At 35.7% G+C, this 27594-nt stretch overlaps 1 protein-coding gene across 3 annotated transcripts in view; it reads left to right on the top strand.

The window, feature by feature from the left end:
• MARCHF1 (membrane associated ring-CH-type finger 1) overlaps positions 1-27594 on the top strand; it is a 241533-nt gene that overhangs the window by 127700 nt on the left and 86239 nt on the right. The window contains exon 3 of one of the 3 annotated variants that reach the window (XM_068942412.1): positions 22134-22273. The exons of the other annotated variants lie outside the window; for them this stretch is intronic. Coding sequence (XP_068798513.1) covers positions 22134-22273 — 140 coding nt within the window. The remainder of the gene's footprint in view (positions 1-22133; positions 22274-27594) is intronic. 3 annotated transcript variants of the gene reach the window in all.

Genomic DNA, 27594 nt, shown 5'->3' with positions numbered 1-27594 from the left:
AAAGGGATAGGTTGCATTTTGTTTTCTTCTTCTTTTTTGAAAGTAGTGATGTGAATTCAGTACTTTCTCCAAGTGTAAAAATGTTTAAGATACATGCTTATCTTCATGTTTGCAAGAATTTTACAAGTGTGAATAGAGTGAATAATTAAGGAAAGACTAATGTTTATGAGAACACTGTTCTTCATTTCAAAGTTATTTTGTAGTGCTTTTGCTTCTTTGTGGAAGAGTTAGTTCAGAATGTAGACTGCATATTGAAGGCATTTTGTAAGTAGGAAAAACAGCAAGAACCTATTCTAATTGGTCTGTGGTAGCATATTTCCAAGAAACTAGATTAGATGTAATTATCTTGGGAGGTCAGGCAACCCTCTTATCCCCATTAGTGTCCTTACATAATACACATTTTAATACCATCTCACAGTAAGACTGTTGTTAAACTAAATGAGATATACAGATACCTGGTGTAGCCTTTCCTTCCTAAAAGACTCAGAAGAGGTACCACTGTTCCTGCAAATACGTTTTCCTTCCTTTGCCCTCTTTTTGATGTAGCTCATTATGGGCAGTTGTAATTTTCCTACTGGCTTAGCCTCAGGTATTTGGTTGTTCTAAGGGAAGGAAAAAGGTGTAGTGACTGGCTGGATTTCTTTCTCTCCCTTGGAAAGAGGACTGCACAACTGATGATAGCTGGTTAATCTGCTGGTAGAAATCAGTAACAGGAAGAGAGGAATCATAATTTACTGTAGGTTTTTTTGTAGTGAAGAGAGGCAAGATTCTGGACGAAAACTGATATGAATGGGAGGGGTATTACTGCACATGTATGGTCCCACACGTGTATATTGTGCAATATTATGTTATCAGGTAAATAATATTATTGAAAGAGAGATTAGAATTTAAGTCGACTTTCAACAAATCTCTCAGTAAATCACGTGAGTACAGTTCTTACAAGTTGTGTATGAAAATAAATTGTGGATTAGAAGTAAGTTATGTGACTACAGCTCTTCCCAACTGTGTATTTTTTTTTAAAAAATCATTCTCTCTGTGTGCTCATCGTGCCCCTGTGAGTAGAATACTATCAGAAATGTGTGAATATACTTTTTCAATGGCTCAGTGGAAGATTTTTTTTTTCTATTTTTAGTTGTTTAGGGTTTAATACTGGCAATTTTAGTGATCTGACAGACTTGAGGACCTTGCAAGTGCTATCTCCTTTTGTTTTAGCTTTCTTGCTAGCATTTAACCAGCATAGACTGTGCTGGATTGAGGATGTGACTGATTTACTTTAGTTTCTGGGTTTTTTTTTCATTTAGAGGGTGAGGCTTCTGACACAAAACTTTTTGTATAGAATAAGAATACAAGAACCAGTACCCATCATTAAAATAAAAAAATTGCATTTAGGCTTGGAAGTGCTTCGTTTAGGTTATACTTTTTGTACAATATATTTTACTGACCTTCTACTTTATGCTTACTGATATGGCCAAAGGCCAAAATAGTAGAAAAGAGGCTATTAGGATGAAATGTGGTAGCCTGATGAGGAAAGAGTAAAATCTGTTTCGATTAACTCTCTCCCCCCTTCCCCTGCAACAGCAGTGAAACAACCGACAACAACCAGTCAGCCACATTTCCTTGTTTCTCAGCACATTTCCATAAGTTGATAATTTCGTAACACCTTTAAGTGCCTATTTGAAAAGACTTTCCAGTATATTTTCACAATGATACATGGTTTCCTCCCCTGCTATACTCTGCAAGCTGAACCTATTGCAAGCAGTTTGCGTTGGCAGAGGGTAGATGGTTAACGTTAGTGCCTTTACAACTTCTGCCAATGTTAGTTTCATGGAAACCTTCAGCATTAAAGATCCTTCTAGGGAGAAGGGGTGGAATCCAGAGTCTTTATCGTGACATAATAATGTTGACTTTTTATAACTACCATGGCAATAGATGTGCTTATTTAAAAAGTGGTCAAATTCTTTTGGAGCTGGACTGAACCTTTAAAACTTACCTGATGTTCTGCGCTGTAGACATAGTCCATTAATAGCAATTAAAAGCACTGGAGAATATAGGAGAAATGGTATCATGTATAGACATGATAACTAATAACGTGCTAATGAGCGTGGTCGTCTTTAGATACATGGAATCTAAAATAGCTAGCCAGAGAGAACATGACTCAACAAAAATATTGCTTCAATGGGATTTGCATATTTTTTCAGTTTGTCTAGTTTTAATTTAAGATTTGTGGTGCTCTTTGTCTGGCAAAACACTGGATTTTGTGTTTAATTCTAAGTTGTAGCTCTAAAGGGAAGCCTGTCTTTTTCCAGAAGATTTGTTTACGTATAACAGTTGGTCAATGTTTCTTGTAGCTTGTAGCTACTATATTTATTTCTCCAGAAAACTGTTCTTTTTGTGTGTGTTTAAAGCTCTCACCACAAGTTTCAGATACATACTTTAGGACCCCACTACAAAGAGTTTGTATGACTATTCAGCATTTACCTTGTGTGTGCAATACTATATTTAAAAAAGAGGAATTTTGAAAAGAGGAGTTCCTCCATGACCACATACAGATTAGAAAAAGTGTAATGATCTGACGGAAATAAGACATTTACTGATGCACCAGGTTTTCTGAGCTTTTGGATTTTTTCTTTCCAAAGGCAAGGAGGAGATGTCAAAGATACCACGCAGCTTATGTAAGTTTTTGGTAGTTTTGAATAATAAGACGAATAATTTTCTGTTATTGGTACATTTTTTCATCTCTAATTGCCTGTCATTATTATTCATGACTGCCTGAGAGCAATATGGAATTCTCAGAACTTAAATACAAAACATACAAAGTAATTTACAGAAATATCTGCAAATATTATTCTGAGCAGTTAAAAGACCTTTTCATGTCTCACTCTTTTCAATTGCTTATGCTTTGTTGCGGCGTCAGTATTGATTGAGACTTCTGTACATAGGCGTATGTGAGCAGACATACAGAAGTCCCAACTCAAAGCTTGCTTATAATTGTTATTATGTAGCTAGAGATGACTGCACTGATACTTTTTCCACAGTGAGATCTTTTAATGCAGATGGATGAGCAGTAAAAAGCATAAAAATACATTTGTTAATGTGGTCTGTATTTGTACCTTCCCATCTGTGATCCAGAATGCAGTCATCTATCACACAATAATTTACTGTTATTTCATGAATCTCTTATTTCATTCCCAATTTTACATTTTATTAGACTGTAAGCTCATGTAGAGTGCCACTAAGTTTGGCCCTTGGAACTGAGTTCCTTTGAAACAATGTTTCTGAAATCTCACTTGATTTTTTTTTTCCAAATGTTTAGCGTATTTCCTATTCTATAAGTGCTCAGGTGTTAACAGCATTATTTCCTATTCAGAAATAATGTTATGTGATTATACAATTAAGTATTGAATTATAAATTTTCTGCATAACAGCAGAAAATGATTGAGATCCGACTTAAGTCCTACTCGTTGCATAACTGAAGAGAAAGTACTGTCTTCCCTTAAGTTGATGCAATTCTTTACTTTTTATTCCTGTTTATTACTAATAACTGTGCTATTAAAACACAAGAAGAAATAGAAAAATAGGCTTGATCCTATTCTTTGTATGCAATTAGTATTTCTTTACTAAATTCCAGATACTTTCTTCTTTGTGAAAAACAGTAGAATGGCAGATAGGAAGAGAGAACATTCTGTAGCTTGTGATCTTTTTGGATGGTACATGAGAAGATAGGAACTGCTCTTCAAAGCCTAAGCTGAGTTAGCCGTGTTTGCAGTTGAAAAATTTATATTGTATTCAGCATTTCATGGCAAATCACTGGGAAAAAAAAAGAAACATTGAGACTATTTTTATTGTTGCTAATAAAACACAATATAACTAAACTTTGTAGTATGTAACTCTTTATAATAATTAATTGAGTAACTTTCACTGCCATCTGAATGTTTTCAGTAGTGGATTGCCACAAGAGGAGGGAAGTAAGAATGTTACAAAATGTCATTTCACTGGAGAATTGATTTGCCGCTGTCAACATGCCAAATTAAAACCAGATTGCAAGTCTCGGAGTGCGATACAGATCCTGTTTTCAGTAATGTTACCTACTGCTGTGAAAGTATTAAATTAATCCTGTAGAGAGAGTGATAATGGGACACTATGCAAGGCATCCACTAAATTTGGTCACTAACTGAAGAAGTGTACACCTTTTCATGTTTGGATTAGTCAATGTTTTTATCTGTCTTCCTCAGTTTTTTTAATTTCTCCGTTCCTTGCAAAATGTTGGGTAACACATCCCCACACAGCACTTGTTTTACATTTTAGCAATCTATAAATCACTGAAGTATTAAAGTACAGTTATAACTCTTGTATTTATAAGAATTTGTCGCACAAAAGTGGCTGTACTGTTGTTGAAACTGCCTGGAAAATGTGTTTCCCAAAAGCTCTGATTATTACCTCTTTTTTTCTCCGAACTTTCATCTCACTGTGCGCTAACAGGAATGTTATATTTTTTGTTAAAATGTTAATGTTAAATGTTAAATCTTTTTTTCCTTTGTCATTGCACTGTGCCCACCCGTAACTCTGATGCGTTTCTTTCCTCCTAATGTGTATAGCTATGAGTATAGGAAAAAACACAGTCAGCATCTGCATCAAGGGAGAAATATTAATCATATTTACTTTTTCTGATTCTTTTAAAGCTGGTTCTCTTGGCAAAGTATGTATTTGCCAGGCCAGATTTCAACTTGTTCTTGATTTAAATCTAACTTTCTCCTCACTGAAGAAATACTTTTCTGCCAAATCTTGTTCTCCCTCAGTCGACTTTGAATTTGTTCAAAAATATGCCACAAGAGGCTATATTTCATAATTTTATGTTTTTTACAACTGAGTCAAAGGATTTCAAGAAAAAAGAATGATGGTCATAAGGTGAGTATTGGCTCAAAAGGTAAATGTTTCAAATAATCAAGGCTGCCTGAAAGATCGAGCCAAATACATATTTTCTAAATTATAGCTGTGATGTTGTCAGAATCAGCACATGTAAGGATGGGTGTGATGTGTTAGTGGGCGTGAAATTAGAGTAGCTGGATAGGTTCTTGATTCCTGATCTTTTGTCTTTCAGAGACTATCAAACAATATTTTAATACATAAGGCTGATACTTCTTTTGACATTTAGGATGATATGTCTTCTACCAGGTATTTGGTTCAAATCCTTTTAAAAGGAGATGCTTACCACAATACATGCAAAGTAGGCTTGCTACATTCTGTGGTTATAGCAGAGAGATTATGGAAGTCTTTACTCAGAAATGTATTTGTGTCAGAAGTTTAATTTGTCCCAATGTAACACAAGTTTCTTTGAAGTTCTTTAATCACAATTACAAAACCACAATTTTTACTTTGCCACAAATCCTTAATTCTTCAAATGTGGTTCAGAGGAGTCAATGAACTAATGATTTACATTACAGGAGGGAGGCCAAATAACTTTTTTTCCTTTTTTTTTTTTTTTTTTAATCGGAGGTATCTGTTTTCACTATCTGATCAAATAAATCTCTGGCAGAAAAAAGTGAGGTAAAGAAGATGTGCCAGACGAGATGCTAACAAGATGACCTAATTGTTTCTAAATTATGTTAGTAGAAATGCTAATTCATGCAAAAAGTGAATGTAGTTCTTTCACTCTAGAAAGGTTTTGTGTTAGAAAATAATTTTTCTTTAACCTGAGCTAAGATCAAGGGTAAAGACAAGGGAAGGTATATTTTTATGTAGGGCATATTAATCTATTTTAAGAGAAATGATCCTGTCCTCAGAAGATTGTAATATATGATATTATCTCATCACTACCAAAGAAAATTAAACTCTGGTATATATTCTTCCAGAAATTAGTCTGTGGGGGGCGGTTGTTTTTGTTTTGTTTTTCCAGTACGGAACCCTAAACTTGCTCAGAAATTCTGTGATATTAAGAATTTCTTCAATAGTTACTGAAACTAGAGACTGATCAGCTTGCTTACTGACTTTATTTTCTGGCTAAGCTGAGAAATTTCTTGACAAATTTTATTTTATTTTTTTTAATTTAATTTCTGGAGCAGATGTTTATCTTCTATGTGAGACATAAATTGTAGGATGTGGTAGAGGTGATGAAATCTACACTTCTTTTTCCTTCAAAAGTTGTTGTAAAGTTACGAGCTGTATTCCCATGGGTGTCTTACTAAAATGGCCTACTCGCATGTACGCAATCCCTGAAATTCTAGGAATGACAGATTTCACTGAGTCAGTTCTCAAACCAAATAATATAGATTTGCTTAATTAGGTGAAACATGATATTGAAATATGAGATTTTTAGTTTTTCAGGCCCTTAGAAAGCTTTTTTAAATACATAAGGCCATATGTTCCTCATGCTGTGCAAAACTGTTCAGAGGGAGCAAAGCCAATTAAAAATTCAGATATCTACTGGGACAAGGTAACTGAGGAAGATGCATAATATAAGGGTCTCCAGCAAGGATTTCAGTCTAAAGTCAAGAGTTAATTAGTTCAACAAACCCACAAACCTTTCATTCGTAGTTGGCTACTAGAGAATTCCTGACAGCCCAGGTAGGATATTTTAATGACAGGTTACAAACCAGAAAGGACAAAGCCAGTGTGAAGGCACAATATACTGTGGGAACACAGCGTACTGGAACTTGCATGCAGCAATGAATTAGCTAATGCAAGTCTACCAGCTGCTTTTAGGCCTTCTAATGTAGGTAGAAAACTGTTTTAGCTGCATGAATATGGTAGGTCAGAAAGATTTCAATGTTATCCTCTTCCCTTGCAATATAAAATGTTGTGTGCTACAGAGGTGAAAAACAAAAGGACACCACATATCTATCCAAGATTTCACAAATAAACTTTATGGATGTTGCAAGTTTGAAATGAATGGTTTAATATTAATGAAAATGCCTTTAAAAGACAAATGTTAATATATTTTCCCAGTGAAAGAGCCAGAGAGAGATAATATTTGAGGGAAGTTTTCCTTCCTAAATCTGACTCCATCTAGTCCCAGTGAAGGTCATTCATTACATAAATCCAGCAAAAGACTGCAGAAACACTCGATAAAAGCATCTTCCTTAAAAAAGGGGTATAGGTGTAGAAAGAGAATCCGTGGAAAAACCACAAGAATCAGAAGAAAAATAAGCTTAATCCTATCCTGACATCTAATGATTTTTGTGAAGATATAAAAGTAATTTACCTAGACTTTGGCAACTGGCAATCGAATTTTTATTATCTGGAATAACGGAAAGCCCAAATAATATGTTTACAAGGCAACATAACAAAGGGATGCTTCATCAGGTCTACACAGACCTAGTAATCTTACCTTCACTTGGTTTGATTCACATAGGAAATCCTTATACACACTTCCATGAAATTTTCTAGGGTCTCAAGTTGGGGATGGTTTCCACGCAGGCGTAGTGTGGCCCTGGCTGGCTTCATGTGGCTTCAGCCCCAGCTATGCCTGAGTTAGCAGACCTTCGTGGGCTGTGGATGCTGGGAAGGGCAAAGCTCAAGTGGCTCTTTGGAAGTCAGCTTGGATGCTCTCCTGCTTAATATCTGTTTCACACCTAAACTGCGTCTAGTCTAGTGTTGGCTCTGTAATCCGTATGGTTGCAATCGTATGATATGGCAGCAAAAGTGAGTGTCCAGATCCAAGCTGTCTCTGGACAGAGACAGATCTGTGACTGTGCGTGTGAGGCACAACTAATTAATAACCTGGATAAATGACACATGGATAATTGAGAGTCTTCTGTAATTTGATTAATGCTATAGTAAAGCCTATGAGGAAATTACAACTCATGTTTTGGAGAAGGATTTAGACTGTACAGTAAAAATATTTCATGTTCTGTTTTTTCCTCCTTCTGGTTGTTGCTCATTAAGTGACCAGTCCACTGTATGTATGAAATAAAGCAAGGAAAAATAGTATGTGACCGTAGAACTAATGAGATTATGATACATGTATATGAAGCTGTAATTATTTTGCTACTTTTTTTCAACTTAGTGTTTGATTTTGCAACTTCAGTGACTTCCTTCAAGTGATACTTAGTAATCAAAATTGGCAGATCCTTGTGTAAAATATTGACGCTGTCCTCCTTTCACCATGGAAATAGCTCATATTTGCCTACTGCTCATGATTATGTACTTGAAAATCTTTCTGAAGAAGCTATCATCTAAATCTTTTAAGTCAAATTATAATCTCTCTTCTTTGCTTACTGTGCTGTTGACTTCCCGCAAAGAATTTGAGGAGGTTGGAGACACAGGGTTTGGCTTTATAGGATTCTGACCATTTGTCACTATTACCTCATAGTTTTCTGTTTTGTTTTGGATTTACCTCACTCTGAAGGTGGCTGTCTTAGTAATTCTGGAGACTGTTACTAACGTTTTTTATAAAGGGTAGTCACAGCACTAGTTGCTTAGGCAACTTCTAGTATCTCTGTGAAGCCAAAGAGTTGAGGCCAGCTTCCATCTGTGTGTGAGTTCTTATAGTCTCATGCCAGGATAACTTAAGCATTACTTGCAGCTTATGTTCTTTGGGAATATAGTTACGCTTTGCTATTAGCAAACAATACTGTCAGGTAAACCTATTTCAAATATTCAAAACCAGCTTAAGTAATTTTCTGTTAAACTGAGATTACCCATTATAAAACAAACAGGATGGTAATCATAGTTTATGGGATTCTTATTTTATGCTTTGCTGGAAACTGGACTGTCAAATATAAGTATTTAGATGTACTGGATATTCAGAATTAGGTTAAGTATATATCTGAAATTTAGATTTGTGATCGTAATAGCTCTTTGATGACTTTTTGTGGAATGTTTGTATCTTAATTATTTCTTTAGCAACATGCAGTTCATCAATTCTGAACATATGGTTAGTTCAAAATACACTAGAGAGGTTTTTGGTGTTAACTGTGTGGGGCTTTGTTTGTTTGTTTGGGTCTTTTTGTAAGTAGCTAAAAAATATTTCAAAGATCTTAGATAGAGTTATCCCTCAAAACTACTGTTCTTAACCTAAGAGTCACAGAAGGATGTAGAAGCACAAAAGCTAGTGGGGCACAGTTACTGAGAACAATAATTTACCTGTCTTGTTTGAAGGTCCAGGTCCAGAAAAAAGGACCAACTCCTTCATTTTCAGATATTTAATGTGTTTACCCGCTGCCTGATGGATGAAGGAGAAATTAGTTATTCTCCACTGATAAGTGGAGATGAATAAAGACTGAATAGTGAGCCCAAACTAGCAGTGAGTTTAAATCAATGCCTTGCTGAAAATGCTACTGTGCGTTTCCTAATAGTTCTGTATCTTGAAAGAAAGAGATTTAAATTTTGGAACCCAGAATTTCCACTACTCTGTACAAATTGCTTTATGATAGAAATTGTGTTTCAAATATTTTTCTCCTTAGGAGGAGGAACAAAAATCATTGAGCATAAAATATTTTGTCTTGGCTAGTGTATTTACTTCTCATGCCATGTGTTGTATACTGTAAGCCTCTGATAGCTTTCTGTTGACTTGATAAATTGTTCGAATTGATTAGTGGTTGTCAATGAAGTGTGTCTATATAGTGTTGTCTTAAAATTTAATTTATATAAATAGCATTGTCTGGCCTGATTGTAGTAACTATACAGTAGAAGATCCTAATTGGTAAACTCCTGTAGTTTTTCAAGGGTGTGCTTGATATTCTTCTCGTCTCTATACCTGATTCTTTTGTCAGTCTCTGCACATATAAAGTGCACATTCTGGTACTTGAGAAGATTCCATCCGCTATTGCAGGACCTTTTTTTTTTTTTTTTTTTTTAATTTGTCATCAGTTAGTAGTGAAGAGAATCTGTAATTTTCATGCTTTTGATACCATATCTCTTTATACTTCTACTGAGCTTACATGGAGCAAAACATATTTTACTTCCCAGTGTCATTTCTATTTCAGGACTTTTTGGATACCTTTGTAAGTCTAAGGACTATGTGGTGTCTTCTGTAAAACTGTAAAAAATATTCCTTCTATAGCAGGGCTACTGCTCTGCTGAAAAGTAAGTCTGAGCTGACACCTTCATTCTAGACTGCTGCTCTTGTGGGCTTTTTACTTGATGGGAAAAGAACTTTCTGGAATGAAGTTTTGTATATGTGGTAACAGTGCAGATGTATTTATTTATGTCTTACGGTGGAACAGCGTTTACATCTCATTTTTAGCAAAAATAATAAAGTAAAAATATGAACTGTATTTTACCTGATGAAATGATCTCATGTGTCAGGTAGAGGAATATTCTTAGTGCAAATGTATTTTCTATTTGTCAATTTTCCACTTTCTTTCAGGGCAGGAAATGCATTGTATTAATCTGTATTAGCAACAGACATTAACACTCTAATTAAGCAAAATGCGGTCCCGTGGGTTGTCAGCAAAGACTTGAGTAAATATATACTTGGAGAATCAATATATTCTGTGTCTCAGAATAGTCTGTCTCTTCCCCGAGGACACCATTTCATAGTGCTGTGTTTGAACAGTAAATGGATAGTCTTTTCAAACATTCTGGAAAGTCTCCTCTCTGCCTGGGTTCCTGATCCTTCAAAGTGTGATATTCCTTCAGTCCTCATCGACTTCATACAAAATATTTTGGTACTTGTGGGATCGGCCACAAGATTAACACAGTCCTCCTTAATTGTACTAAGCCATAAAGATTTGCAGGGGGGATTAAAAAGCCCTTAAGCGTGCCCATGGATGTTCAACTATAAGCACAAAAACAGCCAAAGACCACTGTCATATTGTAAGACTCCTCTCCTTTCTCTTCCTGCTGCTTGGCTTTATTAGGTTCTCTACTCACGTTTCATTTTTCCCATTCCTCACATCCCAGTTCAGCGTGTTTGACCTCGGTATTTGAGCATCTCACTTGCTCCTTTCTATTTGTCTTTCCACTTTCCACCTCCACGTGATTAGGAATCCAGAATTTGACCTGGATTTGCTGTGCCCCAAATATTGCAAAAGCTGAGGAGCAAGGAATCTTCATTTTGGTTTTTTGAGTCTTAAAGTGAGTACTAGCAATAACAATCCAGCCTATGTGTAGTTAATTTCACCTACACATTTCTTTTTCCCTCAAGACACCTTGAAATAGTCCTTAGTTTTGCAAGCGGCTGGCACATACAATTTTTACTTTCAAAATTGGTCTCTGTTTAGCTTTCTAAGTAACTGTGATGTGGTTTTGCATTCCTGTCTATTTTGGATTATTTCGCTCTTCCAGAGGCAAACTTGAGTTCTGTGGAACTATATACAGAGAAGGAGGCCTTAGGCAAATCTTACCTGTTGAGGCAACATTTAGCAAGGATGTTCTCAGCCTACTCGTGTTTAAGGGAGGGAAGAGGATGGAAGGGCACTGGGATATAGTATACTTCTTTTTATTCGCTAGTTGAGACTTGTAGCATGGCTTATATTTCAAAAAGCTAAATAAGTCTCCTCATAATGTAGTGAAAACTAGTTTGTTAGTTATATGGGTCTGTAGATGTACGTTTATGAGTGTCTACTAAATTTTGACAGGTATTGGTTACAGCAGCTTGCCAGAATTTTGTTGGTGAAATTCTTATTTATTAACACTTTCAACAAACGTTCCTTGTTTAATATATTTTTCTGAATAGAATAAAAACATCAGTGTCAGACTAAGAAGGATTCTTGCTTACTTCAAATGAGGGAGCGCCTTCACATGAAAATGCTACATTTAGAGGTACTGATCTTGAAAGTAAATGGTTTAGAACAGAACCAGAAATATCAAAGTATTGCAACCCTTGTTAAACATTAAAGAAATAAAAATGGTTGAATTAAGTGTAAAATATGTTAATATCTAAATAAATAAAATATGAGCTTCAAGGAACTGTACAGCTTAAGAAAGGAGACAACCTGGGGACCAGCTCAAGAAGATAGGCTGTGTAGAAGAACTGATGCCTATTGTAGAGAGTGGAATAAAAGTGCACCTAACGCTATATGCTGAAGACAAAAGAAGCCAGACCTGGTAAGTGAAGAGGCAGAACTTTCCAGAAAACAGGAAAAATAGTGCACTAGAAAAGAGAGCTGAAAAAACAGTGCAAGTATTTAAGCACAGGAGTGACCCTATATCAGTGAATTTACTTTGCCTGTTCAGGCTGCAGAAGGCTTTTGGTTTTAACCTCTTGTTGAACTGCAAATACGGTGACCTTTGACAAGAAATTTGATGCAGATGATCAATGGTATAAAATATCTTTGACAAGTTAAGGCTTGTCTTTTACACCTTGTTGGTAGAAGGGAAAGAATAGCCCATTTGCCTTACAGAGGTGGTGCAAAAGCAAATCATTCAAAATTTTGAGCAGCTTAGTTATTGCAAGATAAGGGCACATTAAATACATTAAGGTAGCTCATTAGTTGACTCGCTAGAGATACTCCAGTTAGCCCCAACTGAGCTTGTTCAAAACGCCATATAACTGCTTAAGCATAGTGCCATGCTGCTATGAAATAGTTCTCCTGATGGTGAGGCTTATGGCTTAGCGGTGGAGCTGCTCTTCGATAAAGCAGTTAAACAGCTTTTGAAACAGGATCTTTGTACAGGACTACCCTGTGTTACGTAGGGCAGAGCAAGGGGATCTCTGCACCACGTGTTACTGCATGCCTTTGATTCGAATATAGCCCTTGTGTTCACTGTAGCCTAGAAGAAGGCAATATGGGTGGTAGCAAAGTCAGAAGGTTTTAACTGCGACATGACATGCTTCAGTGGATTGTCAGGGGTCAGGATCAAGCCTTCTGGATAGCAAAGGATAAGACTTTGCTGTCTGAGCTGCTGTACCGCAGCCATGGCAGGATTGTAAGTCTTTTTATGTTAACCCTGTCCCTAAAGAGAGACAGGGAGCAGTGCTGTGTAATCAAACATTATGTTTGTCTTCTCCTGTGCAATCAGGATCTCAGTTTTGCAGCTTTCCATTTTGTCAATATCCTTGCTAATGTCTGCTTTCTTGGACATTCTTTGGAAATATTTACAAGAAGGTGGATGCATATTTTGTGCATAGTGGAAGTTTGAAATAGACTATAACAGGTGATGCGATGTGTTAATTTTATACTTTAATTAGCAAACACAGCAAATACTGCATCTTTGATTTTTTTTTTTTTTTGGATGGCTTGTGAGTAATGGCATATGATAGATGTGACATGCACATTAGCTACATGAGCTGTAGTTTGCTGACGACCAAAGAGTGCTGTGGTGACGATAACTCCGTCTTGTATTGTTTGCCTCTTTTAAAGGAACAAAATCAATATTCTAAGTGGAAAACAATTACTAAAACATCATGGGCTGGAATTATATAATGTTTTTGTTGTTGTTCAGTTGTCAGTACTATTAGTCATTTACTCTCCTATTCCTTTGGATAATTTTATAAAACGTTATTGTTGCATTGGTTTCTGGCTGTTTTTAACTTCCTTTTATTCTTCATAAATAGTGCTTGTAATGAATTTGCTCCTGATCAGTGAGCAGTACTAACTTAAGTTATATCCACCAATACAAACTTTTACTTGTTCTGTGACATTAAATAGTTTATTTGAATGATAGTTGACAGAAAACCAAGAGCCACCTCTGTGAACTGAGATGCAGACATTTTCTTATTAACCACTGCAGACTTGAAATTAGTGAGAAGAAGGTGAATTAGATATTCTACTGAAAGTTATTTGTTAAAACATTTTTAATGTGAAATTGTATGCTTTATTATAAAGAAAATTCTGCTTAATATTTTGAAGAAGTCTTATGTTGTCATCAAGGATTAACTGGATATAGTACCTAATAAATTGATCTGAGAGCAAAATTACCTTTGATGTAAACTGATAACAGATCTGTTGAAGGCAGAAAAATTGGTTCCCTTTTTAACAAAGATCAAATAAATCTTTAAATAGCTGTTTCGACTAAACTAACTGAAACATAGTATTGCAAATAATCCTTTTTCATACCATTAGGTTTGCACCCTCAACACTCTGCCTGCTGATATGTATTATGGAGATCGTGACCTAAGATCTGGTCTCTGCTAGCAGGAAATCATGCCAGACGGTGTATTCAGTTTTTTTCAGGATAAATGGATTCCGTTTATTTAAGTTATAAATAATTACTGGCCTACTGTCCTAATGCTACAGTTGCCAATTACAGCTTAAATAACTATTCCCTTACGTAAGTAAAGTATATGTTAACCTGTGATGATTTTCAACCACAATTACCAGAAAACAAATTTGATGGTAGGCCTTAGAGTGGATGCCTAGGCACAAAAGTATGACTCAAACAGCTAAAGTAGTACTTTTTTTAAATTAGCTTCTAATTAGATAAAAATAAGTCTAGTGACAACTTGGAAGCAATTAGTCTTGTCACTTTGGCTGCTATTGAAAATAGCAGGTTTATACTTGGACAAAATCAGGTTATACTTGGACAAATTAAGCATGGAAAAAGAAATCAAAATTGCAGGATTATGTAGGCCTTCTACTTTTTTATGTTTCTTGTTATCTCGGTGAAATAACTAGGAGTGTTTTACTGAATAGACACAAAATCTAGAGAGGAACCAGAGGATTGGAGAAATGTTAGTATGGTATCCTAAACTAAAATTAGTGGAATTCTTAAGGATGTCCTCAAGTGGTATCAAGTTAGGCCTGAACTTCATTTATTATAGGACTTTTTAAAAAATGAAGAACTTTAAAAACCTCATCCATACAACAGTAATATCATTTCAAAATATTTACCTTGCATTTACTATTTAATGAGCAATTATTTAGTGGTAATGCTTTTATGCCATGATTGTGTCGGAGATACATACTGCACAGAGAGACAAAATAATGAAGCGTATACTTCAAGAAAATGCCATATGTAAGCACCTTGATTTAAAAAAAAACCGCAGTGATGTACAACCATGTTCTCTCTCTTCCTTGAAGCGTCAGCAGAGTTTACATGCGGGAAATATGCTGAGTACAATGCTGAGTACACTCTTCCAGCTTTTCTTTTAAACAGCTACTTTGTTTCATTTTCTTTCTAAATGCAGAATGAACCTACTGGAACAAGTGGGAACTTCACAGAAGTGTTTGTGCTAGCCTAGTTGATTGCGATCCTCATTGTGAAAATATACCCTTCATCTCTAAATAAACCGTGTAAGAATGAAGAAGAGCTTTCCAAAATAGGCTTCTCCTTTTACATATGCAGAACAAAGTCCATTAAAGACTTGGCTTACCTTTTGTGCCCTGTGCTTTTGGATAACTGCCTGTATAGCTTGTTATGAGTTAGTTAATGCTTTACGTCTCGTGGGCTTTCTTCATGTTACACTTTCCGCTATTTCTGTGGCTCCCCTAAGGAGTGTCCGTCATGAGTGCTCACTATGGCTTTAATACCTGCATTTATCAGTCATGCCTTCAGCGTTGATTGAAGCTCTGGTTTAAGCTGCTGGGCTTACGGTTAAATATGTGTAAATCCAAAAAGCAAAAGCGTGTGCTTTGTTCCTGTTCTCAAATGTACATGTTTATTCCATGACCGGACTCCTTTCTGCTGTGCTGTCTGATGCATTAAGAATTTTCACGCGAGGGCACTGAGGAAGGACGAGGCAGCGTTTAGACAGTCTCAGCTATAGACAGGAACGTGCACAGAGCGCATGCTGTTGCCGACACATTGCTTGTGAAAGCTCTGAGGGCAGTTCAGTGGAGACATCTGTCCGTGGCTGAGCTAAACATTTCTGACTAGAGCAGTTGTAGTATTAAGAGCAAGAACTTTTTGTAAAAGCAAGTCTTACCTGATTATGGTACAGAGGTTACTCCATATGTGAAAATAATTTCACAAAAAAGGTAGAATTAAACTCTGCATAAGCAAACACGGATTTGGCAGCATCCACACGTGTCAAGAATTATCTTTATATGAAGTAAGTAACCCTAAATAAAGATTTCTTCTTTTACTTTGTCCACTTTTTATTGTTGTACTCAAATACAAAGAGATAGAATAACAATGCTGGAGACTTACAGAGGAGAAAGACTGTTATAGTTCCTCTAAATAGCCTTGAGTGCTTTAAAATTGCATTCTGCTTTACACAGGAGTTACTTCTCATTCGCAAAAAAAGAATGCGTGGACTGTAAAGACAAATATTTCCGCACTTTAATGTCCTTAGTTACCTAAAACCCAAAGATTCTTGGAAAACTTGTGAAGATGTCTTGTCACTCTTTGGATATAGTGGATATTTGAATATTTTAGCCCAAGACGTGTTAAATGCAATAATTTGTGAATCATTCATGTTACATTGATTTTATTTTCACTGATTAAACTGTTCTGAGTAATGAGTGGAGTGTGACTGTATCCTTATGTAGAATTCTTTTGGTTTGACAAAATGAGAGTCTCAAATGACTGAGGACAATTTAAAAACCTATATATATATATGTGTGTGTGTGTGTATATATATATATATATATATATATATATATATATATATATTTAGCAGTATGTGACAAAAAAGAATACATCTTTGGCCTGTCATTAGCTGGAAATCAGCTAGTCTGATCTGTTTCTTACAAAAATTACTCCTCAGTTTGGAGGGTCAGTTTGTACTTAGTACTTTCTATGAAGAAAAAATAGTTTTTATTGAAAATTATCATGCTTGGATATGGTAGTTATTTTCTTCTGGCTTTAAAGAGCTACCACTGAATTACTGGATTGGAATATTTTAGAACTAAGTTGCATGACTGCAGATATTTTAATAAGACTTTTTTTTCTTTTTTTCCTTTTTTTTAAAGGTGGAGGTAATCTTCAAAAAGGAAGTTGAGCTTCTTACTTTTAAAAATACAGAGTATGATTGTCACGTTGTTTTGCTGTAGCCGCACTGAATTGTTTTCTTGATGCAAGGAGGCATAGGATACTATTGACTGGCTGGTGGCTTATGGATGCCTTGTGGCACAAAAACAGCACAAGCTATTGGAGCTTTACAGTGAATCCAGCCCATGAATTTAAATTTATGATTAAATTGGAATAATTGATTTGAAGTCACAGCTTGATAAAACTCAGACAAGAGATGTACAAAGAAAAACAAGGAATGTATTTCTCCCACCAAAGCTCAGCAATGGACGGCTATTTACATTTAAATATTTCTGCAGCTCTGCGCCTGGAATATTTTGACAATTTGCCAAGTCATGCAGTGTGTTTATGTGCCGGACGAATACCATCACTTTGATTGCTGTTGGGACTCTTAGAATACAGAGAACAAGACTATTTAGCTTAGATAAGGAACAGCATGTTGCGCATTTAATTTCCTGTTGTTTTATGCTAGTTGTTAGATCTTGGTAAGGACTGAAAAAGCAGAAGCAACTCATGTATTTTGTCCTAATTCAGCCTTTGTTAAATATCTAAATCTAATTGTATTCATGAATTAAGCTCACAGATTCTATTCTTCTCTCCCCAGATTAGAGGAACATTAATTTCTGAGATATTATGCTTCTGTTTAATGTAACTAATTAATTTTAATGCATCATCCCCTACTTATTACATATTAACGTTGTATAATATCTATTTCAATCTCTCATTTTCTGTGTCCCCTCATTTCTAAGTAAAAACAGTCTCCCCTGAAAAAGTATGAATAAAGTAATTCTTTTATTTGTAAAGAAATTTATGGGGGCTGAACTAAGAACTCTTCAGGAAATTGATCTGAAGTTGCTATTCTTCAATTATACGTGCAGGTGCAAGTCCTCCCTTCAGCTGTGATCCATACCGTAATAAACCTGATTTTGACTCTTGCACTCTTGAGGGGCCGTAAAGAGGAGCTGCAGCTATTTCAGGTAGTTGTATGTCCCAAGAGGAACAGAATAGGATGTAACTGACATCAGAAGATTCCTCTTCTTGACAAGTGTGGACAGTATAGAAGGGATTGAATGATCTCTTCCTGAAGGATGGTATTAATATTACTCTTTGGGGTGGTCTCCTTACAGATCTTTGAGGGCCATTGCCACAGGTAGCGTGCATACCTTGTGCAGGACATCCACTCTTCTCTAATGCTGTGGTGCAAGTAGATGCTAATGAGCTCTAAATTAATATGTTTTTAATAGGCTGTAAAACTTAGGAGAATGCAGACTTCTTGCCAGCTAACATTGCATCTGCCTTTAACTATTAAAATGCTGCATGCCTGTCTCAACCATGTACAAATTCAGAGTGTAAGAATTTCAAGTAGTCAACTTTGTAATACTGAGCTACAGCTGTTTTCTGAGGTTTTATGGGCTTTTGTCAGTTCTAAATACCAGGAGGATCCAGCTGTGCAAGAACCATTTTGTAGAATATTCCCCAGACTAAGTTAATTCTGGATTTCATCTGTGATCAAACCCAAAATGTGTAGTGTAACAGCTTGCATGCTTATACGTGATGTGTAGAATTGTATTCTCAGACTGAATTTGCTCATATCAGCCCAAGCATGAGGAGTACATGGCTCTCTGGAGATGCTGAATTTTGCATTAATTGTCTACAGTAAAGCATCTCTGGAAGAATTTGTTGTGCAGTGAAACCTGCAGCTATTTAGGATCATTTCTACTGAAAGTTTACTTGAAAGTTTAGTACAGGCAAAGAGGCAATCAGAAAGAAAACAAAAGAAAAAAAGTAGTGTTGTATATAAAGCTGTACAAAAATACAAGCCTAAAATAACGGTGAAAAAATAATTCATAAGAAGTTCCAGAATATTAGAAAGGATCTTCAGTGAAAACTTGCAGCTTTCCCACTTAATAAGTGAGCAAAAGCGGCAGTGTTTACAGTATACGATGGTTCAACAGGAACCTGAACTACTCATACGAGTAACTGCTTACCAGTGGGTGTAGCAAATTTTCAGTCTGGCCTTAGAGCCCTAGGGACTTGGTAACTGTCTGTTTTATTCTTTTGGTATCTTTTCAACCACTTATTTAAAATACACTAGGTTAGCTTCCTTGCTTTTACAAAAGCACATTTCTATGCATTCAGTCCAGAGAAGGAAGCTTAAGACTGACAATTTTATCTATTTTTTTTTTCCACAGTATTAAAAAGATTGGTTATGCTTTAAGGAGAACTGTCAGGAGGTTTTCCATCTGATGAACAATGTTCTGGAAAGAAATATCTTATTTTATTCTTGTAAAATCTGAATGAAGACTTTAAAAGTTCATGCTTTTCAAAGTCATATTCTCTCTTCAGGGATGAAATAAAGGAGTAAAGGCCTCCCAAGCAGTGAGCTGCACCAGCTGAGTCTGCTACAGCTGTCTCTGTAGCCTGCTTGTTCATGTTGTTGATTTAAAGTAACAGGGAAGTTTGAGATATATTTTCAGACATAGCAAGCCAAAAAATTATATATACATTCTTCTGGGCTTTAATCTTTATATAATATTCTTCTGAAGGAGACTTCAAAAATTATATCTTCATTCCATAAATGCATTTTGTATTTGAAAAAAATTTTTTAGGGAGGATTTGCTTTTCTCTGCATTAGTCTCTAGCTTACAGATGTCTACACAAAAATGCACAGCGATAACTTACTGATCATGGGAGAATGCAGTCCAGCAGTCTTAACAAATGAAATCTGCCCATAAGTCCTGTGTAGTGAAAAGTTCTGCTGAAGACTGATAGATATTACCTATTACCAAAAAGGACAACTGCTTCCCCAAAACTATTTTCCTATCTGTGAAGGTTCAGGTGACATGGAAGTAGCGTGGCTCGATATCCTTTCTGCAGACTTCACTTTCAAATTGTAAGGCAACAGCATCTCTTTGCCCAGCCCCATAAACAGAGCAGCAGCAGCAGCTTGTCACCTTTGTCATGCAGTTAATGGAACTGACTGGTTTCATACCTGATGCAACATAAAACTCACCTCCTCCACTTATAAAGGCCCCTTGCAGGACAGTATGTGAAGAAACACGGAGATAATTTCCAGAGCAGCAGAACGAAATGGTTTGTCTCATTTTGAAAAATTTAAACACTACTGAAATATTTTGTACTTGAAATTTTAGATGAAAACCAGGAAATTCCAGAGACATCAAAATATGTTTTTTAGAGACATTTTGCTGTCTCAGCACATTTTATGTGTCTGATTTAAAAAAAAAAAAAAAAAAGAAGGAAAGAAGTGGCGAGACTAGCTGAAGTAGAAATCAGACTTCACTATTATTTCAGTCCTCCTTAGTTGGTAGATAATGTTTCAGGCACAAAAATGATCTAGCAGTTAGCTAGATTGTAGTAGAAGCTTGAAAAATAAAAATTGTGATTGGTTGTCTCATATTTAGTAGTTATCTTTCCAAGCTACGATGTAGGACACTATGGGGATGCTTACCCTTCTGCTATTTGTTCTGATCCTCTAGTTTTACTTAAGAGTACTTCATGGTATGTCAGATAAACAATGAAAAATTTTAGAGCATGAACTCATTTTTTGGGTCTATATATTAGTTGTTTAAATGCACAAGCTTTTCACTGGTACTCACTTTACTCTTTAAAAAGTTTGGTATGCAAAGATCTGCTAGTTGCATTCATGTGACTAAGGAAAATAAACAGATAGTCTTCTTTGTAGGACTTGTATGGCAGAGTAGATGCTCTGATCCAGGGAAACTCATAACTGCTTCTAAGTTGGTGGCAATGAATTTAGTCAGTACTTCAGTTAGCCTTCGTGTAGCCTTTGCTGGGTCGTACTCATGTCCTGAAGGATTGAGGTCCTGAAAGTCTATAACTGAAATATTTTATAATGGATTTGACTCTGCAGATGATCCACAGATTATATGGTAGCCTTTATATTATTAATGCTTTACTGGCATATCTATACATTTCCTGTTAAGATTTCAAGAGACTTCAAATTAGAAGTATCAGTTCACCCCGAGACTCACTGATCCAGTTATCTCAAGTGTGATAAAGCTAAGGCTATTTCCCAGTTATTCCTTACTTTCAGTTCAGTGAGGGCGTGTGGAGAAATACGACGTCATTCATTTAATGCTTTTAAAATCGAATATTAAGGGTAATGTGTGGCAATGATAGAAGCATAGTTATGCAAGTTGGTCAGAATGAGAACCTGGGAAGATTAAAGCCTGCTGTAAACATAAGCAAGACGGAGAAGCATTACAGACATAAACATATGCTGCACGGAGAAGCATTACAGAAAAGTTAAATCTCTCTTACAAGCCTATAATATTTATTCACATGAAATAGGTGCTCTTTTATCATATAAGATTTTTAGCAATATCACATGTACAATTCAGAACTATTAAATCTAGTGTTTTCTCATTTGGAGTACTAGTATGTCAATCTGGTAGCTTAATCTTTTTATTTATTATATTTCATGATGCTATAGGATAACACACTTTAAATTTGAAATGTTATAAACCAGCAGATTATTAATTGTTTCAGAGGCTGTGAAGAAAAAAAAGTTGCTCCAAGTTATTTTTTGTGCCTAATTAGCAAAGTTCTGCACGGAAGACCTACGCGGTCTTTCTATAGGTGAAAGTAAACTGTGAAATTTTGAAAATACTTATGTAGGTTTCTTACACTTAATAGAAACTTACTAGTGCTGTATTTACAGAGTATCTCAGTATTACTTGAAAGGTATTTTGTTACTATTATAAACTAAAAAGAAGTTGATGTGCAACTCAGTGCGTAATGATTATTGCTAATTCGTGTGCATTGATTTTTGCTGTTTACCATACTTTGCCAGTTTAAAACTTGAAGACAAGCCAGGTATTCTGGTGTGCCTGGGGATGAGTATGTACATGTATGTGTGTTTTCATACTGTTGATTTCTATTCTATATCTTTTACTGTTTTAGAGCTATTTCTGCTTGTTCCAGGGAATGTGGGATATTGTGTCCAAACATTATATGACTTTAGGAATGATACTATTCTCATAGTTACTTTATAATAAAATTCCTTTAAAATAACGCTTTTCTTATTAAAGTGACACCTTAAGCTTTAACATTGGGAAAAGGCACTGAATTTGCTGGCACTGAAACAGTATTAATGCATGTATGGTGTATTATAAGTGTATAGCTCTCTCGTAACCTGCATGGCATAATCCTTCAAAGTATTTAAACTAGTTCTTCTAAAAATGTTTTCATCTTGTTTAGATACCACTTAAAATGCTGTTTTTAAAGGCGTGCATCCAGAGACATGCACGGAATAAGTTCAAAGAGTCAATGTTTCAGGGAATCTAAATTATTTTCAGAATTTCAGAAATTGAGAAGGGATAAGTGGAAGGAGAAAATGTTGGGCTGGTGCCAAGCGATAGCTCGTAACCCTCACAGACTTCCAAACAGCACAAGAACACCCGAGGTCTCAGGTGATGCTCCACATAACTCTGCTTTGGTGAGTGAAAAGTTGCATTTCATGATGGTGGCATGTGCGGATGAACTTCAGAGGTGTTGAAATAATTTAAAGAAAAGTTGTGTTTGTCTTTTATTGCATTGCCTCAGCATTTGAAACCCTTTGATGTTACAGCTATTTACCCTTTCCATTTGCTAGTTTTTCATTTTGTGTTATGCATGGTCCACTCTGACTTGCATGCTATGTCTATAAATCAGTATTGATATTCTGTGAATAGTATATATGAGTTTATACTCTGCGTCTTTAAGTGGAAGATTGCCCTTTGTGTCCTACCAAAAGCAGGAAATGTCCTAATTTGTCATTACTTACGCTCTTTGTGATCTTAATCAAATGCAGTGGCATTTGGTCCCTGATGAATAAATACAGCTATACCTTTTCTAAAAGTACCATGTTTGCTCTTTGCTCCTGCCTGTAGTAGGAACAAAGTATAATGTATGTCTGCACTCATGCTAGAGAGAGATATTTTTAAATGATACGTATTTCATGTGATGCTACACTGGATGGTTGAGTTTCTGCATGCAAATCTACTAATAGAGGATGTTCAGACTATGTAAATTGTCAGTGGATTTATCATGAATTATATTAAGTTGAATAAGTGACTCGTTGACAAGAATTTTAATCCTGCAGTTTTGACTCATTTCAATAAATCCATTTACATCAGTAGAACTCCACAGGTGAGTAAGAACTGCTAATTGTAAGTAAAGGCTTCATAGTAAACCTTATGTAACAGCAAAAATTGTCTACGTATTTCACAGAATCACGGAGTCAGTATTTGTTTTTCTTGAACTGTCTTGAAACTTTCAGACCATACTGAAATTGATTATTTGAAGCATATTCAGTTAGATATGCCTGGTCCAAGTCTAAAATACTTGCACCATTTCCCGCTGCTAAGGAGCACTAACTATCAGCCTAGTTGCTGGCACTGTGTCTGAGTGATTTACTCAGCTGACAAGCATCTTTCATTGTATTTTCCTCCGTGCTTTTTTTGTGACTAGTAGTTACGGAGTTGTTATTTCAAAACTCTGTAACAGCTATTTAGAAGGTGTCTCTCTGCAACTTAATAGAGATTGGTACGTATATATCAGTTGTGCATTGTTAATTTTAGAATTGTATATATTTTAATCCTTTCAGGAATATTTAGAATTTTCAGTGACGTCCATGAGGCAGGCATGCCAAATCAAGCATTGCTAAAGACATCACAAAAAAACATTAGTAGAGGGCACAGGAAGAAATATTGCACAGATGCGATATCTAAACAGAAAAAAGAATAATTATTTAAAACCACTGATGAGTATGGTATTCTGAAGAGAATGAAGGGAGTTATAAATGGAGAGGTAGTAGTCTGTTTTGAAACTGGTTCAAATTCTTGTGAAAAAAAGCCCCTACTTAATGTGGTAGAATTCTCTAGTTCAGTGGTAGATTATACAGAATGTAAGTTTCTTCTGAGGAAGAGAAGGAAAAAAAATCAACAGTGAAAATTGCAGATTTTATACTTAATATTATTATTATTATTCATTATTATCATAATGATGAATCATTATTATTATAATTCATTTTCATTTGGAATTTTTTCCTTTCAGAGAAATAAAATGGAATTAAAAAGCAACAAGAGTCATGAGACAGAAAACTTCAAGTATATTATCCCCATATTTAATTAATGTTTAGGTACTATTAGTAATAATTATATTGTAGCTATTAAGGAACTTAGATAATGCAAATTTGTATTTTTTTGCTTTTGGCCTGACTTACTAGTCACTGACTTCACTATTGTGAAGGAAAGCATTCAAATCTTCCAAATGGGATTTAGTACTAATCAACTGGGATACGGTTCATAGCAGTTCAATCAGTAGGTGAGAAAAGTTAGCATGTTTTACCTTATTCCCATTACAACTGTTTCAAAAATAAGGTTGTATAAAAGCGTATAGATTGCTGCTCAGTTGCTGAAGTGCCTAAGAAAGCCAGTGTTTTGAACAGATGGGGAAGATACCACGTGTCCTGTAATGTTATGGTTAGCTATGGAATAAGCATCTTTACAACTGTAAATAAAACAGAAACATCTCTCTTCTTGAGGCCTGTAAAGCTTTTCTCTTCATTCTCTCCACTTCCTTCTCTCTCAACCATTATTCTTCCTATCCCTCACTCCTTTGTGAAATAGGTAAACTTTCAGCATAAGCTTTTGCTAGCAGCATCTTCCCAGTTTGTTTGCTGAAAATCCATATGTTCCTTGTGAAGATCTTTGAACCACGATTTTGTTTGAAATCAGTTGTGATTTTGCTTAGTACTTTAAGCACTGAAAAATTTTCCATCAGTCAGTAAAGATACGGACTTTGGTGCTGGGAAAAGCATCATGGAAAAGCAGAAAATAAAAAATATAATAAGTTATTTTTTTGTAATTGTACCAGGCCACTGCTGATGCAGGATTCAGGTGCTTTCCTCTCCTTTAATGCTGACGTTTTAGTGCATTACACCTCCTCAGTGGACGTGATTCCGTTAGTGAAGGTTTACTGGGTCTGTCATGGGAGCAGTTCTTACAGTAGGAAGAAACAGCTCTTCGCTTCCATAGATGGTAGGTGACAAGTCTGGTTTTACTGGGAAGCAAACTGGAGTGTACGTTACTTCTTCTTTTCACCTCTGCCTTATGCTTTTGGTGTACACTTCAGAGTCAGCAGAATATCTTCTGTATATCACATCTAAAAATTTGATGTTTCTGCCCTGAGAATCTAAGAGCAGATCTTTTCAGAAGCACAATAAAAGCTTTCTTGTCTAACTTCGCAGTTCCATGCCTTTTCCGGGGAATCTTGATGGGATAGGAAGGTCTGATTTAAGGCTGTCGCATCTTTGCCAAAATGCAGCTGTTTAACCTCACTTTCATTCTTACTGGGCTAATTGCTTTCTCAGGAACTAGAACTTTGTGATTCTTGTGTTTCCATCTAGTTTAACAAATCCTATTAATCTGTTCATCTCTCTGCTATCCTACTGCTGTGACGGCTATGGATTTTCTTGAATCCTGCAGGAGAATGAATATAGTAGTATAAAAGTATACCACATAGGTAGTGCAGATTGAATTGTTGATAGTGATAGTAACTACTTGGCGTAGACACCAGGTTCTTGCAGTTATACAGAAATGTAGCCATGTGCATATGGTTCCGAAGTGTGATTCTGAAGTATGGATTGTAGTAGCTGTTTAATAGTAAAAGTGGATTTAGCTTTCCCAGCTAGGTAATAAATTCACTCAATAGTGAAGCAGTCATTTCACAGTGTCACTTTCCGAAAAGGGACTGATCCAGAAATTGCAAACACGGTTTATTAATTTTTATAAAAAGAAATATTTTGTCATAGTAAAAGAAAGAAGTAGGCTCATGGAGTAGAAAACAGATTATGATGATTAACACATTGCTGACTCAAATAGACTATTTTTTCCTTAAGTAATTACATAAAGACACACTAAAGAGCTGTGCAGAAAAAAATAAAAAAGAAAATAGCCCATGAAAAAAATGAAGTAAATTAAAAGGGTTTAATAACATCTAATAAGATGATTTTATTGGAGGTCAGGCTGAATACTGTAGCTTCATCTAAACCAAATAAACTCCCAACTATTTCAGCAAAACTCAACTGACTATTCTTGGAAACGTTTTTACATTATTATTTTCAAGTTTGTCATAAAATTAGCCACAGACTTCATTCAGCTCATTCTAATTTCTTTGAACATTGGAGCCTCTGTGTTCAGTACTAGATGGCGTTCTACTTCAGGAGAGACTACTACTTTGGTTCTGAACAATCCTAAAAAAATTTTGGTACATTCTGTAATCAAGGGCAGCAAATTTCCCAAAGAATATTGTTCAGTATTGCAATATATTGGATTTCTGTTTCTGTATTTATAGTTTTAGATTCATATGCAGTAGACCCAGTATATTTTTCATTGTCAAAACAATTTCATATAGTCTGTCATCTTAATGTTGTGGGGCATAAAACTGAAATTGACTCCAGTGCTATCAAGTTCACTTTTCTACTGTTTGCAAGTGTCCTGTTGCCAGGTTCATTAACTTAAGTTTCCTCTTGAAACCACTTATGTTTTCTTTTCCCTATTATTACTAATGAAGAGCTGTTCCAAAGCCTTGCTTCTCTGATGGCTAGAAATTATTATCCATTTTTCAAGCTAAATTTATTACCAGTTTGTGCCTGTTCATCCCTGTATATATGGCTTTAAACTTTAAAAGTTCATCCTTTCTAATATTCATCATAAGATCTATTTTTAGAGCTGTAACTTGCAGCTTTACTGTTCTATAATAAAGAAAGTTTTTTTTGTCCCTTTGCAGTTTTTTTTAGGGTGAGTTAGCCAGAGGAACAGAACCATATCACTCAATGGCATAAGTGCTTAATATTTTTGCTAAGGAGGACAGGTGTAGCAGGTAGATAGCAATTTCTTTTCTCATGTTCTTATTCTACTATACATACACGTGTGCGTAACTCGTACCAATCAAGGCCTCCAATCCTATTTGACCGACACCAGCTGGCTAAAGTGTCTTAAGTAGATGTTCCACATTGGACTCAGCCTTCTGCATGGAGCTGGATGTCTGCGGATTTGTTCCCCTAAGGGGCTATCGTTATAACTATTTATTGCTTTCTAATTCAGATAGTTTGCATAAGCTGCTGATGGCCTCATTAGTCATACCACCTCAGGCCAATCTCACTGATTTTTCCCTATATCTAAAGCCAGTTAGCAGCCATTATCTGGGTTACCCTCACCTTCTGGCTTCTCACCACAAATGTCCCATAAGTATGTAAAGTCTTGGTTTCTCTTTTGTGCATACCTGAACTATTAGAACAGGGCAGATGTAGGCCAGAGCTTTTGGGTAAGCCTCCCCGTAACAACTATATGTGTTTGGTTTTTTTCCCCTTAGACATACCAGAATCATCTAATGAGTAGAGAGCTGGGCAGATGTAGTTAAAGTTTTACTTATCTGAGCAATGCTTTCGGTTAGGCTTCACCCTTTGACAGACTTTCAGTGTCAGTCTTCACTTAAATCATTTTCACTTACTTGTGAAAGGATAACATATTTCCTGACCAAAAATGGAAGCCATACAGAAAAATACTCTTACTTTACATTTGTAGAAGTAACAATAGGTAAAATGTTGGAGCAGTACGACAGAGCTTTCCTGAATGCTGCTTCACTATCAGAGTAAATTATTGTTATTATTCAAGTTAAAAAAGTGAGGTTTTATTTAGCTTCATAACTTGCATGATATTTGTTTCGTACTATAAATAAGTATGCGCTTTTACAGACATTTTTGCAAAATTTGCA

This window comes from Struthio camelus, chromosome 4 (genome assembly GCF_040807025.1).
Source record: "Struthio camelus isolate bStrCam1 chromosome 4, bStrCam1.hap1, whole genome shotgun sequence".
Taxonomy (NCBI): Eukaryota; Metazoa; Chordata; class Aves; order Struthioniformes; family Struthionidae; genus Struthio; species Struthio camelus.
The sequence above is the reverse complement of the archived record's forward strand: the minus strand, read 5'-3'. Positions and strand labels throughout refer to the sequence as shown.